The following is a 13508-nucleotide window of genomic DNA, read 5'->3' on the forward strand; positions in this document are numbered from 1 at the left end:
CTCTTACGATTACTATTTTGTCAATGGAAAATTGGATTAGTGACATGCTTTGCCACATTCTTTCTTAATACCTGCATTTACCATACTCTTATCTTAAAAATAAGGAATTAACATACTTATGTTGATCTTGATTCTTATTATCTGTTGCCATTTAGCATGCTTTTAAAAGTTTGACCAAAATTCTTTGATACATCCTGTAGGTATACATCCTTGCTATTGACAAGCTCATCGTAGAGGTTACGACACATTGTTCTGATATATTTAAAGGATATGGATTATAAAATTACTTGCTCTGTTTGAAGCCTGAATTACCTGAAACTGCTTTCGGAAACGTCAATCTGTATTAATATTAAAGAGAAAAGCACACAAGTAGTAATAGCAAACATATTTTAGTTTCTGAAGCGAGAATAAATTGATCAAATTACGCGTCACATTACACAAGCACTTCAAACAATGAAGTGGCTTGTATCAAGGATTTTTTCAGTCCTTCACCCCTGAAATTAGCTCAGATATTTCTTTCTTGTTGACTGTAACACGAAATGATGAAGAATTGTCTAAATTAGTTTGTCCTCCGTCATTAAGAATGGCTTTTTCACGCATGGAGAAAAATAATAGAATAATCGAGCTTAAATCAACACAAAATAGTACGGGAACGTGAGGTAAGACGGGATACCGGGGCAAGACGAGGTACGAGTGGTTTTTCTTTCACCACGTGACGTTATCCATGGATTTCTTTTAAAACGATATCAGTAGAAACTAGCCACTGCTGACTTCATTCCGAGGTGTCATTTCCTTCACCTCAATGAGTTGTGTCTATAGTTCGTGCACTTCTATTTTTTTTTTACATTACAACTTCATATTAGCTGCCTAAATTAGAAACGTGAGTATTACTTGGAACTCTTTCGTACGCTATCTATGGGCTTGGTTTCCTGAGTTACCAACACCGTCAATGTTTTTGTTGTCAATGCACAAGTTTTGCGTTATTATTATGGGATACCCTAAAAATATTGCTTCGGGGCAGACGGACTGGAGCATAACAGGGTACCCCAGTTACCCCGTTTTTTTTTCGCTTCTGGCATTGAGTTTAATACTAATCAATATTTAACTTTTAAGGTGGGTAAATGGGGTTACCTCCACCTATGGAACAAGACGTGGCAAATACGTTTTTTCATTTGCGTTTTAGCAATAGATGCCTTTTGATATTTCCTAGTCATTCCATGTGGTTAAACATTAAGTACCCCGTCTTGCTCCACGTACTCCTACCCGGAATTTTCTTCAAATCGCGTACAAGACTATTAAAAACTAATAAAGTCTCTTCTCTCTTGCAGTGGCGGTGATTAGGGGGGCAGTTGCTCCCCACTTTTTGCCACTTTTGCCCCCCGCACTATCCTAAACCTTATGTACAAATGGAAATATACTGTCTTTGCCCCCTCCCCAGTTTTTGCACCTTGCCCCCCTTCCCCGGTTTTGGAACCTAATCGCCGCCACTGCTCTCTTGTAAATGTGGAGGTAAGATTTCATACACTGATTTAATATGAGTGTCTACATTTTATCCTGAACATTAGTCTTATATCATGAAAAGCTTTCATGAACCTTTTGGTCTTAATATTTTCAATAGAGAATGAACTTCTCTTAGTGTGAATTTTCATCTCTGAAAGACAAGCAAAATAATTGATATCCACGTAACTAATATCCAATTACTTATTCTACGCGATTTTTGTTTAATCTATTACGAAGAAATCAGTGTAAAGAAAAGCTCGCCAGAATTCTCGATATTACAAAGTGCAATATGATTTATTTTATATGATTAACGGGAACGATTAATAAATGTTAGACACGGAGAATTGTTTATCTTGACCTTAACTTTTATAATTACAAAACCAAACTTTTACAGCACCTATTACTGCATTTTGAGAATTTTAGAATTAACATTGAGAAGATTTTCGGAAGGTACTGCCTACTTCATCATCTACTGTTTTATACACAACATTCCCATTTATTTCAGGGATATAAATCAAAACCGAGATGAGGATTTCTTTGGTTGTAATTGTGCTGACATCATGCATAGTGGATGTTGGAGTATGTAAGATCACATCGTCAACTTCAAGCGTGTTGAGTGACACCATGGTTGTTTTCATGCAGGAATTTCTAAGTGAACATTTTCACACTGCTCAGACATTAATAGTGTATCACGATGGAGAATCAACGGATCTTACCCGTGCCATAACCAGCAAGTACTCAGGTCCAATGACAATCATTCACACTACTTACTTGCATACTGCAGAACAAATATGGCCCTTTGAATGGTTTTGGGTGAGGAAGGAAGAATGTTACCTGATTATTGTGAGTAAAGCATCCACCATTCAAAACATGATAGTATATTATGCACAGTTTAAATCATGGAAACGGCAGATTAAAATTTTGATTGTCTTAACTGGTAGCAATACATGGGTTGAGATAAACACATTGCTTGCAGTAGTGCAGAACTATCTTGTAATGAATATTATAATTGCAGTACCACTTCTTAGGAATCTATCACATTCTGAAAGTAAAATAAATGAGGATGACTTAGTTATTATGCTGTATTCACACCTTCCTTTTTCTGAGTCACGTTGCAGAACATATAATGGAATGTTCATGGATATGTGGCACAATAGACGATTTACAACGGGAAGAGATTTGTATCCGAACAAAGTACAGAACTTGCATCGATGTAATGTTTTTCTCAACGCAATTTACTATAAATTGTATTTTACTCCTGATTATAGCTCAAGAGAACTCAACAAATATTTGGGCGTGCATGGTGGTTTTGTTACTACTATTGCTGAAGCAATGAACTTTACTATAAGAACAAATAATATTTACAGAGAGACACATGCAATTGGGAACCTGCCAAATGGAACAATAACTGGAACTCTAAGAGAAATAACAGTGGGAAATTTTGATGGCACCACCAAATTTCTATCATATACTCCTTACATCTATATGAATTATGACCTTATTAATACAGGTGAATTTTTTTATGGAGTTTTTGTCGTTCCAAATCCAAGACTGTACCCTCTATGGATGAATCTATATTTCCCATTCCAACCACATCTCTGGATCCTAACAATAATCGCTTATGTCTTTCTTGTTGGTGCTATGAAGGCAATTTGTTCTATGGTGGATCACTGGAGAGACACCACACATCAGTTTCCTTTGCTTTCTGGATGGTTGCTTTCCCTGTGTGGGGCTGTTTCCATTCCTCCTCCAGTATTTCAACTCAGACTTATCTTTGTATTGTGGGCATTTTCTTCCTTAATATTATGTACTCTGTATCAGTCCTCCATGTTCGGTTTCATCACGAAGCCCAAGAGGTATCCCTACATAGAAAACGTGGAAGATATTTTAAATCAGAATTTAGAAGTTGGAGGGGACTTAGAGGGAAAAATCAATTTACAGACACGTGAGGATTCGATTATGAAAAGTCTTGCAAAAGTGTATGTAGTAGAGGATAATAATTTCAAGAGCTACACTCGGGTCGTGTTTAAAGGAGATTTTGTCCTGTACACTTCAAGTCTGTTTCCTGAAATTTGGGCATATACTGAAATGATGTTCGATCCTTATGGTAAGTTACTATTCCATGTAACGTCTGAGAGACTATTTACAGCGCCTCTGGCGTTTTTGATGCAAAGAAGTTCACCATTCACGGTTACCTTCAGACATATCATGGACACGTGTGTCGAAGCGGGATTAGCTGTAAAGTGGAAGAATGACGAAAAGTTGAAGTTGATATTGAGAGCTGTGAAACATGGTAAATTTGAAACTGAGCCTGATGTTATTGTGATTCCCCTGGCGAACTTAATGGGTCCTTTTGCCATACTTGTATTAGGATTGATATTAAGCACAGTAGTATTTGTTCTGGAGAATATTGTCCACTATTTCGAGATGAGAAGAGCATCATTCTGAATACTGTTGTTTGTCAAAAAGTAACGAATTTCCACTTACCCCAAAGAAGATTACCTTTCTATTTTCCAAAGTATTTTCTCATGTTGACTAACAAAGTTTTTTCTCTTTTACTTTCTCGGGTTTACTGTTCATTTTTCCTATTTTAGTTAGGTTTGAATTAGGTATTTCTTTGTCTATGAGCTATCCATGAGTAAAACATTTTTATTGGTTATTAAATTGCTTTCATGATTCCAGTGTTTCTGAATGTTTCCTTATGGATTTGTATTATGTTCTTGTTACCCTATCAACGTTTCTGTTTCTCCATACATCAAAGGAATCCATACTTTGAGAAACTCAAGCACTTGAACTCATTCTTGGATACACCCAACAGAGGATATAACCACCTGCGACTCTAATACCAGAAGCTGGTCTTCGTGGTGGAGTGGTTAGCACAGCGCCCTACAAAGCCAGGAATTCCGGGTTCGAACTACCGTTTGGGCATGGGTGTTCTTTGTGAGTGTCTCACATCAAATTCATTATATCATCACTCATCCTCATCTTCACGATTAGCCAAAAGTGGCACAAAATCGAAGTAAAATTAACCAAATTAATCAATCTAATACCAGAATAACGAAGAAAAAGATGTTACGAACAATCTTGGGAAACCAAACATTATCCTCAGAGGAACAAATTGAGAACTGACAATTGATACTATTCACGGCGGATGTGAATCAGAACTGAATATTTTTCAGTTTGTGTAACTCAGGTAACATTCACATCTCAAAGATGAATTTCAATTGATAGTAAAGTCAGTGTGGTATTTAAGAATTTTCCAGTGGGGGGAGGGAAAATTCTACTGACTGTCTAGATAATGACTTTATGCCATATAACATTCCCCCTCATGGATAAAATTTATCAAGCATAGTACCCAGAGAGGGGAAAATCCCCCCCATCCCCACCTATAAATACCACCTTGAGTAAAGTTATGTGGTAGGCAGAGCTATTTTAATGTGCTTAACTTTGAACATTATCGACTGTTTTCAAACGTGCACTTCACACAGAGTTACATGTATATCATGTACGTACCTCATATTCTTGTTTAGCTGGTGGAGTTGTCTCTAGCAAGGTTTGATAATTTACTTATTAAATTGCAAGAAAACTTTGTAACTGAAACTCACATTAGTGTACATTTGCACGAAGCACATTTATGCTATGTTGTGTTTTAGGCCAACTCTTGATGCTTTCTAATACTGATTAACAATCCACAAATTGTCTTTCTTGTATTTAGCTAAACTTTTATCTCTGAGATGTCCTTTGTGAGACACTGCTGTGTTTTAGAATATATTGTTCAAATACAATATGTGTTTGAGAAGCTAGTAGATTGTTGTATGAGGTGGAGTACATTGCAGAAAGTTTGCAATATGTACACATTGTAACAGATATACCTGGAGTACATAGTTCTTAAGTATCTAATTGTTTAATTTTTTCACAAAAAATATATTCAAGAATATAAGATCAATGAAAAGATTTCACGGTTAATTTTCACTACATAAATTATTTTAGTTACGTAATTCTCTGCGGTTGTTAGTATTTAAACAACGTTTTTCTGTGTTCGATAACAATTACTCTTCTATGTTTACATCAATAACGTTTAGAAATTATATGCATTGTAATTTCCAGTGGAGAATCATATTCAGTAATGAAAGATACCATCTTCAAACGCATACATCATTATATAGTAGGCATTTATTTTAGTTTATTTGAAAATGAAAGAACCGAGTCAAAAAGCAAGGACATAAAATAACTTAGTTGCGACACCCCGCTCAGTCTCAGAATCAGAATAAAATCAGAAAGCTACAAAAGTTTTAGCAGAGTTGTCAAGTCTTAATAGTTTCATGTCCTCCTCCGACGTGCAGTCAACATTGTGGAGATTCGTTCAGATAGATTTCAAATAACAGACGATTTAACGCACCAATGGTTAAATGAAATATGTAAAAAACCGTATGATATAATTTACAGTCTATTCGGATATTATTTCGTTGTGATATTAGTAAATCAATTATTCCTCTGCCACAACCACAACAGTTTCATACATGCATTTAATACTACATTTCATACACAAATTTGTATACATTTCACATGTTTATTGGACCAGAAAGATGGTTGAAACTCAGAAGCATTACAGGGATGGTAATTCTTGAGGTCAAACGGTTGCCTGAATATTCTCAACCTAACCTTCCACCACATTTATTGGTCGTGCCATCATATGCTATATTGAAACACATGAAATCGATGTTTTGCAGTCCGCATCCATTTTGAACTTCAACCTGATCTATGTATTTACACTCTTCACCCACTGTCTCATATTCTGTCGTCAATTTGTGACTCTACCGCACGTAGACTGATCGATCTTTGTGACTTTATTCACACGATTCGGGAGGCGGAGTGAGCCATTCCCGAATAACTGCGACCATCTATCGAGCAAGCCACTCAGCTAGCAGATTTTAGGTCAGCTCTATTCATGGGCTAGGGCCCAGATTTATGTGTATCCAAAACATGCGAAATGTGTACATAAATATGTAGAAAAATGATTGAACTATGTAAAAAAATATGTAAATATACTGAAATATGTAAAATTTGTATTACATTGAAATATCTAATATACGTATTATTTCTCATTTCTATGTTGTTTTTTAGGCCCCTGACAGTAAAAACATAATTATACTAAATTAATTTCTCAGTAATATTACATTTTAAGATGTATCTTGAAATAGTGAAATTGTAATGTGCTAAATTACACTGGAAAATTCATAATTCGATGAATAGATAACGTGACTAACAACAGGCACTATTTCAAGAATCAGCAGCAGAAAAAAATAAAGCCATCTTCAACATGAATTTTGCGGCTACATGAAGCGAAAATAAAATGACAGACCTGACACAATTAAATCAAAATTATAGGATTTTTGGAGAAACCAGAGTTTGAATGTTTGTCCCACAATTATAGCTTCTTACTCAATGAAAAACCAGAAAAGCCGACTCCTTGGTGGAGTTATTAATTGAGCACGCTGCGAGGGCCATCAGTTTCATCGTATCATCACTCATCTTCATTGGAATCTGTTGTTGTTGTTGAGTTTGTTTTTCGTCCGAACTTACTCACAGAAAGGCTAATCGGGACTGGACCTACGGTTTAAAGTGGGATCCGAACCACAGTGTGCTTCCACCGGGTATCGAACCCAAGACCCCTTTGATTACAAAGCGACGATGTTACCACTGTGCCATCCCGGAGACCCTATTAAAATTCCTTTTCAGAGGTAGGCTATCGTTGGTATTTCAAAGTCAACATCCGCCCACTTGGATTCGTCACAAGCTACCACATCCATTTTTTTTTGTCTTTACATACCCATATAACTGTGGCATAAAGGGAAATTAGTACACAAATTACCAAAATCTTGCCTGGAACACAGACTAATTCTAGTATGACAAGTTTGTGTCGAAGTCACCTCAGCGGTTGGTGGCGAGTTGAGTGGTCGACCCACAGAATCTTGGTTGGAGATCTGGCAAGAGAATATGTGGTTCTTTGTGGTTTTCCACTCATAATTTTAATCAAATCGTCATTTCTCATCGTCGCGATTAAAATGTATAGAAAGAAACAATATACAAAGAAAATAACAAAAAAGAAATGATAATTCAAAGGCTCAACATGAGAGGCAGGATTATGATACATCTGTTAGTTATAAACACTGTTATGCACGTACTCGTATGTCAATTCTGGATCCAATATGAAAATGTACAACTGACCCCAATTTCCTTGAGAATCCTAACGTCTTCCTTGTACAGGTGATAGGAATCTGCAGCTACATCTCCATTCCTACCATCTGCTGTCCTGTTAGGTTCACGGTGAAGCATTCTGTCCCATATATTCTCTCCTTTTCCTGTAAACAGAAACAAATAAATAAGGGTTTGGTAAATTTGAGCCGCGCAGTCTACGTTGTTGCTTCTTCTTATAAACTTGTTACAAATACAGGGTGGTCCGTTTGAGATGTTAGAAAAGTAAATCTTTATACCAAGAGGTTAATGTACGTATCTGTGAGCAGGTTTACAGACTTCAGCTGCGTGGCGGCAGTAGCATGCATGTAATACTCGAAAATTTCGCATACGACATACTGTGTGCGCTGTTGTGACGTGACCACCACCTTTGTTAGCATGCACATTAGCGCCGCCATGCGGCTGAAGTCTGTAAACCTCCACTCATTTGAAAATTACATCCTTTCTGCTTATATTACAACAAGCTAACGGGCCTCCCCCATGGCGCAGTGGTAGCGTCGTTGCCTTGTAACCAAGGAGTCCCGGGTTCGATACCCGTAGAGGCACATAGTGGTTCGGATCCAACTTTAAACTGTAGGTCCAGTACCGATTAGCCTTACTGTGCATAAAGTGGGCTTAAAACGCCAAACCAATCAATCAATCAATCATTACAACAAGCTGCTCGGAGATACATACATTAACCTCTTGTATATAACGGTTTACTTTTCTGACATCTCGAACGGATCACCTTGTATATTAATAAATGTTTATCCCCCTGAAAAAGAAAGTGAATGTTGCGAAATTAAAATTTTGAAATAGTCTCCGAAGAGTTATTAAGTTGCATTTAATTTGTCAAAGTTTGGTCCAAGTTCACTTTATGATCAGACAGGGTAATCGGAAATGGACCATAGTTTAAAGTGAGAGCCAAACTACTATATAGTTTGCCCCCACCGGGGATCAAATTCGTAACACCTTGATTACTTTTCTAGTGATAACAATACCCGGAAAACTTTTTCATGCTCTCCAGCCTTATCAACGAACGGATTTATGGCCATGTCAGGAGATCTTGAACACTAATTTGAAATTGTTACATGATAGTGTACTAATGAACATTTTTCTTATATGTACAGGGTGATAGTTAATTAGTCTAGCCACATTGAGTTCAGCAAACTACAACCTTCCACTATCACACATAAAAACATATCTCATTACCATATATAATTCTATTATTTCCTATGGCTCGCCCCTGTGGGCTATGGAAACCAGTAAACAGTACATTAAAAGCAGATTGAGATCTTCACAACGCAAAGTGATACTTCGCCTAACGCGTGCATTCAGAACAACCTCAACCCTGGCTCTTCTCATGATTGCGGGCCTACAGCCTATTGAAATCGTTATTAAAACTAGAGCATCAAAGTATTACTTTAGAAATGGACAAGAGGACGAAATCTATAAACTAATTGGAATACGCCCTGCCACGGTACCAGAAATTTACAACCACTTGTTTAGCGTCTGGCAACAGGAATGGACACAAGCTACGCAAGGAAGGAGACTTCACAGCTTCCTTCCAAACATAAAAGAACGACTTTCGATGGACCATTTCCATCCCACGAGAGGTCTCATACATTTCCTAACGGGACACGGTCCCTACGGTCAACACCTAAATAAGCACAACCTCTGACAGACTGAAATGTAAAACCGAGACGTACACACTGGAACATAAAGCCTTCTTTTGCCAGACATCAAACAAACAAATCGAAGATTTAAGACAAAAGCTACCAAACTTCAACACGTACCAGTTAATAAGAAATCCCGAGCACTTTACGTCACTAAACGACTTAACAAACCTGGTGTCGAAAGAGGAACATTCCCTCTTCAAATCCGGCATCACTCACCTCCCCATTCAACCCCTACCTCCGGAATGTAATATACCCCCCAGAAGATCACAAAGAATCCACCTTCGACAAACTCAACAACAGGACATCCCTCCTTAGGACTAAGATCAACAAGAGGATAATGAAGCAGAACCTCCCACAGGAACATCAAGAAGGAGACACTAATACACCAGACAGTGATACGCCAAAACGAAAAAAGGTTACGCCTCCCCGGAGAAAGGCAAAGGATAACACTGCAAGGACTCGACCTAGGAACCAACCGAATTTAACCCAGATTTTTCTTTTTCGTTTCTTTCTTAAATTGTAATCTTACACCCCCTTCTTTATTCTCGTTACTAAACACACTGCAAACTTCTCTCACTGATTCTTGACAATTCTCTATATTTCCACTACCGAACGTACTAATGTACCCGATACTTCCCAGGAAATCCCTCCCTACTTCTTCCCTTCCTGATGATGTCCCGGGTACCAACCGTCGTACCGATGTTCATTCTAGTCCGACCAACTCTTGCTGGTCTCCCGCAAGTCTCCTTGCATCAGGTACCACTCGTTCTTTCATATCTCTTCCTACTATTAATACGTACATCTCAAAGCCAATAATACTCTCACTATCTCAAACATAACATACTAGAACATAGACCCTGCTTAACATTCATAGAATCGTGTTAATGTCCATTCCTCATCTCATGCATCAACACTAATGCACACGACACACAATAAAACTTATCCTAAGAAAACATTACCCACCCAATTACACACTTATGTAATTTCGTATCTGTGATCATAAATAATATTAATGTTAAACACTAACACTTATTTACTTCCTACTATTTCTAACCTTTATCTTAATCTTCTTACCTTGTAGAATGATGTGAAACCAACTTTGTTCAGGAAAACCGAACAAATTTGGTTCTTCACACTGGGACATTCTTGCCAATGTCACAGTGAATTATTGTAATTAAAAAAAATAATGGAAATCAAGGATGAATCAAAGAAAAGCGGGGGAATCCGTAAAAAATTCACGGAACTGACGCCCTGGGTTAATTTTCAGGTACCAGGGCATAAGCACATACCTCCGAAAGTAGCTTGACTACTTTTATCCGTATACATAAAATAATAATCGTTCTATGTAACCATATCTTGTATACTGTTTAGGAAATAAAATTCTTTTCATTCTTGAAAAAAAAAGTTAATTAGTGGATATGCATACAGGGTGACAGAATAATGGACTTTCTGAGATCATAGTTCAACATCATGTTCTTCATATTTGTATCTGTGTATTTATGTAAAAGTGCAGCCACGAAGTGGATGCCTAGGGCCGGGAGAATGTGGACAGAGAAGAAGACCTTGAAATTGGAATGCAGATGCGACTTCCGGTCGGGCAATGTCATTGCTGAGTAATGAAAAGTGAGAGACATTGGCCGGGAGGAAGTCGTGGCTGAGAAGGTGGCACCGGAGAGAGAGTGACTTTCTGGAAGTGAGAGAAATCTATTTCTTGTCCACGTTCGGGGCCCGCATGGTCTCCGTGTCATAATAAATATTGGTCAGAAATGTAAGCGAGTGTCTCTACTGCTATATCCCCATACTGCCAGTAAGGCACCTCAACATGACGGTATTACCACTATTTTATTATTGTTGATATTGTTTGTTTATTTGATTTGGTATTTTAAGTCCACTTTAGGCACACTAAGGGTAATCGGGACTGGACCTACAGTTTAAAGTGGGATCCGAAGCACTATGTGCCTGTTATTGTTGTTGTTATTATTATAATTATTATTGGTATTTGTGGTAGTAGTAGCTATAGTAGTAATATTCGTAGTCCTGGCATTACTAGGTTTTGGGGTTCGGAAACTTTGTGTGATGCGAGCTGGATGCCCTCACATATTTGTGAGGTTTTTACAAGAATAATTCAACGTACGTTTACACAATGTTACAATTAAAATTAAAATAGTAATATTGCACCGAATAAGATATGCACGATGTACAGTAGCATATAATAATACACCGTAAACGCAGCTCCCCTTGTTTGTTTTTATTTCCTTAGTTTTGAATTTTTAAAAAGATATATCCTTTCATTCCTGACTGTTCTGTTACCTGTGCGTTGTATTCTAATTCCTTGAATTTATAGCATTTCCTGCTTCGTTATTTCTATTAAGACACCGCATTATTATCAAAACACTGTTTACTTTGTTTTGCTTTATTGATATTCAATTAATCAAGGGGTCCCGGGTTCGATACCCGGTGGAGGCACATAGTGGTTCGGATCCCACTTTAAACTGTAGGTCCAGTCCCGATTAGCCTTACTGTGCATAAAGTGGACTTAAAACACCAAATCAATCAATTATTGATATTCAAAAGATTATTTAACTACTGATTCTCTTGCATATTGAGTTCATTGCACATTCTTATTTATGTCCGTTATTTTAAACTTATTACTTGTTTAACCGACCTACGTGGAGGAGTGGTTAGAATAGCGTGCTACGACCTTCTTCCGTGTTCGAATGCCGGCCTAGGAATGATTGTTCTTTGAGACTGTCCCTTCATCAATTTCACCAAATCATGAATGATCCTCATCTTCGCGATTAGCCAAAAGTGGCATAAAAGTGAAGTAAAATAAATCAAAACGAATAAAACCAACTTATATCTACGAAAATTCCCCTATTGAATTTTAATATTGTGTTGCTATGTGTCATGCTGGTAGTATGCTGCTTAATTTATCAAGTGCTAATAATGATCATTGTAACAGTCAGCATTTGTTTATTAATTAGAATGTAATCAATCTGATTATGAATTCTGTCATATTGTAGATGCTAGGGATGCGGGTGCAGAGCGTTTGCTGGTGTACTTCGCATCCGATTTCCTCCGTCTCCTGAAATGATCCGACTTGCAGAGCAGAATTCCATAGGAAACGGAGGTTGCAAAGTACAGCGGAACTGGCTGCTATATAAGCGAAGGGTGCGCTGTAACAGTTATTTTAGTTACGAATCAGTTGTGGATAGTTGTTAGTAGCAGCCAGTTCCGCCGCCAGGAAGCAGAGATAAGTGCTGGCACATGCCTCAGCCACCTACCCTTCCCCTCCTACTCTCATTTGTTTGTCCAGTAAACAGTAAACACCATCTGACCTTTTCTCATTCCTCCCGAAGTAGGTGCTCAATCGATATGGTAAAGTAAGCGATTTAAGATATGCATAACACTAATCATATTTAAGAATATTTTTCTCTTGAAAAGTGGCATTTTTTCCCAATGCTTTGAGGTATAATTTTCAACACCGGAATTAAAGTTATTGTTTCTGCCTAGTGTATGTGCGTAGAATATTCAGAATATTCAGTGTCCTTCTCATGAGTTTCATGAGCGAATGACGACAGGCAGCAGCACGGTTGCTTTTATTAAAAGTTAGTCCTAAATGTTGCCATATTTTTATTATCTCAGTGTAGGGGGATCCAGAAAAGGTTTCTAAAAGGAAGGGGTTTCAGCATGTAGTACGAAGCGAAGGTATATGGATATGTAAGCATGTGTGTAAACCATGGGTGGAGTTTGAGCTTTTGCTTTGAGGGGCCAGACTCTGGGAGAAGCAAATGATGCACCTGAGGGTTTTTGAATATCCCCTACTTTATAAGGGGTTCAGAGGCCTTCCCCCGGAAATTAAAAAAAAACAACACTTAGTTTTAGTCCTTTTAGATTTAAAAATGTTATATTTTCTCGCTTAAGTAAACAAATATTAATTAGTATATTGGTTGTCAGTTTTAAAAGAGTACGATTATTGCTTTTCATTATTTTTTATTGATACAATACTCGTATTACTATAAAAAAGGTACGGTACAATAGTAAGCTTTAGAAATATTAGAAAAATTAAATTGAAAATTTATTTTGATGCCTCAG

General features: G+C 37.4%; 1 protein-coding gene across 2 annotated transcripts in view; it reads right to left on the reverse strand.

Annotated features, from left to right (window-relative positions):
• Positions 1–13508, reverse strand: part of LOC146000391 (myrosinase 1) — an 82788-nt gene that overhangs the window by 67049 nt on the left and 2231 nt on the right. For both annotated transcript variants that reach the window (XM_083137975.1, XM_083137974.1), the window contains exon 2: positions 7729–7862. In XM_083137975.1, coding sequence (XP_082994101.1) covers positions 7729–7862 — 134 coding nt within the window. The remainder of the gene's footprint in view (positions 1–7728; positions 7863–13508) is intronic.

Source organism: Lepisma saccharinum, chromosome 16 (genome assembly GCF_977018435.1).
Source record: "Lepisma saccharinum chromosome 16, izLepSacc3.1, whole genome shotgun sequence".
Lineage (NCBI taxonomy): Eukaryota > Metazoa > Arthropoda > Insecta > Zygentoma > Lepismatidae > Lepisma > Lepisma saccharinum.